The sequence below is a fragment of the Pinus tabuliformis genome, chromosome X, assembly GCF_031772625.1.
Source record: "Pinus tabuliformis cultivar Carrire ecotype Pingquan chromosome X, CPIR1, whole genome shotgun sequence".
NCBI lineage: Eukaryota > Viridiplantae > Streptophyta > Pinopsida > Pinales > Pinaceae > Pinus > Pinus tabuliformis.
The window spans coordinates 1,483,906,651-1,483,911,190 of NC_142308.1; the positions used below are offsets into that span (position 1 = coordinate 1,483,906,651).

Consider the following 4,540-nt stretch of genomic DNA (forward strand, 5'->3'; position numbering starts at 1 on the left):
TCTTGGTTGTTGATGCCCATTTCCAAGAAGCGATCCATCCAAGATGAATCTTTGTTCTTGCAGGACGTTTATTACGGAAGCATCTGTGTGAAGAATGGGTGGTTTTATGACAGTGCTTACATGGATGAAGATCAAAACAATGATCTTCCAAATGGACAACTCGGTCAAAATGTTGCATTTCACAATCTGTTGTTGTTGTTGTTGCTATGGAAGAGGGGCAGAGTTTGGAACAGCTGGAGGTGAACTGCCATGAATGATTCCAACACTCTGAAATTGAATGGGCTTGGCGTAGTCTGGAATATGAAAGGACAAGTCCTTGTCATATCCAAGACCAGTTTTGTGCTTGTTGTGGACAAGTTGTTCCCAAGGTCTGATGATGGGCTTGGGAAGTGCAGATTGAGTTTCTGCATTTGCATGTACAACTGTTGCTTTATTGGGCACTGGATCTAAACCAACTGTAACATTATTGTCTTGCTGTTTATGGGAGTCTGCTTCATTGTTCTGAACAGAAACAGGTTCAGAATGACTCCTCCGTTTTAATTCTTCTTGCTGTAGCTGAGATTCGAGCTGCAAAAAATCAATTTTCTCTTGTGCATTTTGTAGACAGACCTGAATGTCTGTGAGAGAAACTTTGTTGACTTTTAATGTATCATGATTAGTAGACAATATGAGAGTTTTGAGGAACTCTAATACTTCACTGATTCTAGCCATTTTTTTCTTCAATGTCAGATTTACACCTTAAAAACTGATCACAACTACTACTCAGTGCAGAAAAGTAATACCCACTCACAGTACACAGCAATATCCTTTATAAATGTGCAGCAAATGAATCAAGGAATCAATGCATATATATGTAGACAGAGACTATAATGAGTTTTAATACCACAACTGGGGTAGCAGCAACTGCAAACTTGCTTGGATCCTTCAAATACTCCTTCACTTTCAAATCAGAAATGATGGCTATCAAAACTTCAACAATTATAACACAATTCTCTGATCTTGCCACTTTCTGGCAATGAAGATAAGCAATGAGAGTAAATTCCAGCAAGGACTTTCAAACCAGAATGTTGCTCCAACACTTGCTCAGGTCATAGGCATTGGAATGAGTCTCTAGCATGCTGAAACAACAGTGATAGACCTCCTTACATGTCCAAATACTTAGCAAACTGTACAGTGCTGGTCCTCTGGCTTATATTAGTCAACAGTACAGTGTTTTGTGGCCCCCACAATGTCAGAATAAACTCCACGCAGAAGGGTATCACAGCTACATCCAACAGAGGTGGTGCATTCCTTGTTGTTGGTTCATGTAAATATATAATATGCTAGACAAATACTTGTGGAAGAACTTCAAAATTTTAATTTGATATCAACTTTAGACCCAACAAGAATAAATCATATTAATAATACCAGTCATCCTTTCCTCCATGCACATCATAAGGAGAACTCCACACTTCATAAGAAGAAGTCAACGTAGAAATTATGAATCCAATATTAAAAAGGCACCAAGCACAGTCATCGAGTTAATGCACCAGAACAACAGTGTTCTTGGACAGCAGTATTCTTGGACAGTAGATGGCAGGGGTATTCCAACAGGCAGTAAGGTCTACCCAACAGCGAGCAGCGTGGAGGGTTAATGGCGAATGGAACACACTCTGGTGTTAACGCGTTTCAACGTTCAATGGATGGGGCAGCGATCAATACATGTTGCGTTCAATGTAATACACAAGACATCGTAAATATAAGAACTGCGTTAACATATACAGCGTTCAAACCTCAATGGGGCAGCGTTCAAGAAACTAGACTGCTCAGGCAACCAGTGTTCAAGAAACTAGACTGTTCTTGCTCCATCTCCATCACTCCGAAAATTGTTCACGGAAGTCTCCACACTCAAATCCTAGATGTTGAGCAGAAACACTTCTGACAAAAGGTTAAATATACTAACAATAATATTTATTCCTGGAATCAATCGTGAAAGTGATGCAATGAGAATGACTAAGAAATAAAGACTCTGGATGTATGCGTATCCATTCCATGACGAATTGATCGGGAGAAGGATTCTCGTTCATATCTTCAAAGCACTTATTGAGATACAGCGACAAAAATGCCTGACCTACAGGTGGAAGTTAATGATTTTGTTGTCAAGCTCAAGCGACGACAGGTTGAGGGTTCACATGCCACTGCTAGAGAAACTGCAGTTCTTCTACGGTCTGTTATCTCTCAACAAAGAGTACCACACTCAAATCAGGTAGCTTCACTTATTGAAGCTGTAAAGTCAGTGGGCGTGCAACTTATAGCTGCCAATCCAGTTGAGCTATCTGTTGGGAACATTGTGAGACATATATTACATATAATTCACGAGGAGGATGTGTCTTTGGCAACAACGGGTGTTGGAGGTTTAAGTGTCTCTGCTGGCAGTGATGATGAGGATGATACCCAGCATGATAACTCTTCGGCATTATCTGCAGCTGCTCTTGCTGCTGCATCTAGAAGTGCTTTGCGAGCTCCCTCATTACATAATCTTTTAGAATCTATACCTAGCCCAGCAGCTGCTCCTCTCACTCGTTCTTCGGGAGGCGAGTCTGAAGGGAAAAGCAAATCTGACAAAAACTCAAGGAGCTGGAAATTGAAGCATGGAGTAATTGAGGCTATTAATGAACTGATTGAAGATATTGATAACAGCCACTCTCAGATTGCAGAGCAGGCATTGGAACATATTCATCAGAACGAGGTGAATACGGAGTATTTTCTCATGTCCTCCAGTGAGTAAAAGGCTTGCGCTCTCAGAAAAAGCACATGCTCGAACAATGTGCTTGTGCACAAAACAGTGCAACTCATCTCCTGTCAACGCATCCCATAGATGCTGCACGTAAAGCACGATTATCAAGACAACAACACACTCAACAGCGGCACTCTCAACAACACACTTAGGTGCACATTCTTGAGGGATATGGGAAACACTTCGATTGGTCTCTGAAGGCAAAGTAATAGAATCCAAAAAAATAACCAGAGAAATCTTGTTTATTTAAGAGTAGCAGGGCTCCAATATAGACATGGGTTCAGATTATTTTTTTTGACACTCACAGCAAGACAGGGATTAGGATTCTTTTGTCTGCCTCCAACGATTACGACTGACAATTCCTCCAACGCCTCTGGCAACGTCCAGAAGGTATTATGCAAGGAAGATATTATAGCAGAGCAGCGCAGCGTGAAAAAAGGTCGGTCAGAGAAGAGGGCGCAGAAAATTATTATGGCAGAGAGCCCAGGGTGCAGAAAATTATGCACAGAAGACACGCAGAGAGGCAGCGTTTGCAGCAGGTCTCTTGACAGAGGGTGCAAACAATATCAAAAACGTATATGACACTGCCTGGGGCAGGCTATAATAAGGTGCAGCGGCAGGTGAATGATTAATAGCAAGATTTAGTGGGGCAGAGAGCCCAATTTAGGTCCTGCGTTCTAACAGTTGCAGATTTCAGAGAGTCTAGATAATGCTGAGGTTTAGAAACAAACTCACAGAAAATGACCACAAAAATTAGTGGCTTAAATTGGAGCAGGACCAGCAATCGCCCGCTCTGATACCATGTTAAACACACATGGGCAGCAAGAGAAATATGAAAGATAAAACATGAGAGTACAATTTTTATTAACAAATGATTTACATTTATAGTACATGTTGTGACCGTTGGGTTTCACATCCCAAGGTCTCTTGGACTCCTTTTGTCTATTCAGCTTCCACACTAACCCATTGAGGATTAGGTGTCCAACACTTCCCTTTTACCTTTCTTCCCTTTGAAGAAGGTCTCAAATATTTGGGATTTTAGCTAAAGCCTGCAAAATACAAGATTGCATATTGGGTTTGGCTGGTGGCTAAAATCGAAAGGCGACTGAATATTTGGCACCATAGATGGCTCTCCAGGGCAGGCAGACTTGTCCTCATCAAATTGGTTTTGGAAGCTACTATGGTATACTGGATGTCACTTGCTTGGATATCGAAAGGTATCCTTAGTAGAATACAACAGCTGTGTTGTAGATTCATTTGGAAGGGAAAACATGAAGGGCACATATTTGCTTGGGCTAGATGGGATAATCTAGCTCTCCCCAAAAAATGGGGTGGATGGGGTATGAAAAATCTAGATATATTTGCCAATGCCCTGGCAGCCAAATTGGGCTAGAATGTCCTCACCTCTAGGAATCTTTGGGTAGAGGTGGTCACCCAGAAGTATATCTCCCCTCTCCATCCCCTCGACTGGATCTAACTTCCCTCCTGGGACAGAACAAATATTTCAACGGTTTGGAGGGCGGTCCTAAACTCGCTTGTATATATCAGGGATGGATTGACTTGGAAGATTGGCAATGGAAATCTGGTTCGCATTGGGTTGGACCCATGGACTGGTTGTGGGAACGCACATCAACTTCCCCAGGATTTGATACACTATCTCTCAACTGCAGGTTTCACTAGACTGGCCCATATTGTTGATCAGGGCAACACTAATATCTTCAGATAGGCCTGGAAATCTTCTGGCATTTTGGGCATCCCCCATCT

At 41.9% G+C, this 4,540-nt stretch overlaps 1 protein-coding gene across 1 annotated transcript; it reads left to right on the top strand.

Moving 5' to 3' along the window:
• The first annotated feature begins 2,086 nt into the window (after positions 1-2,086).
• LOC149145619 (uncharacterized) lies at positions 2,087-2,782 on the top strand. The gene has a single exon (XM_089449416.1). The coding sequence runs from the start codon at positions 2,102-2,104 to the stop codon at positions 2,765-2,767; it is 666 nt and encodes a 221-aa protein (XP_089305542.1). The 5' UTR covers positions 2,087-2,101; the 3' UTR covers positions 2,768-2,782.
• The last annotated feature ends 1,758 nt before the right edge of the window (positions 2,783-4,540 follow it).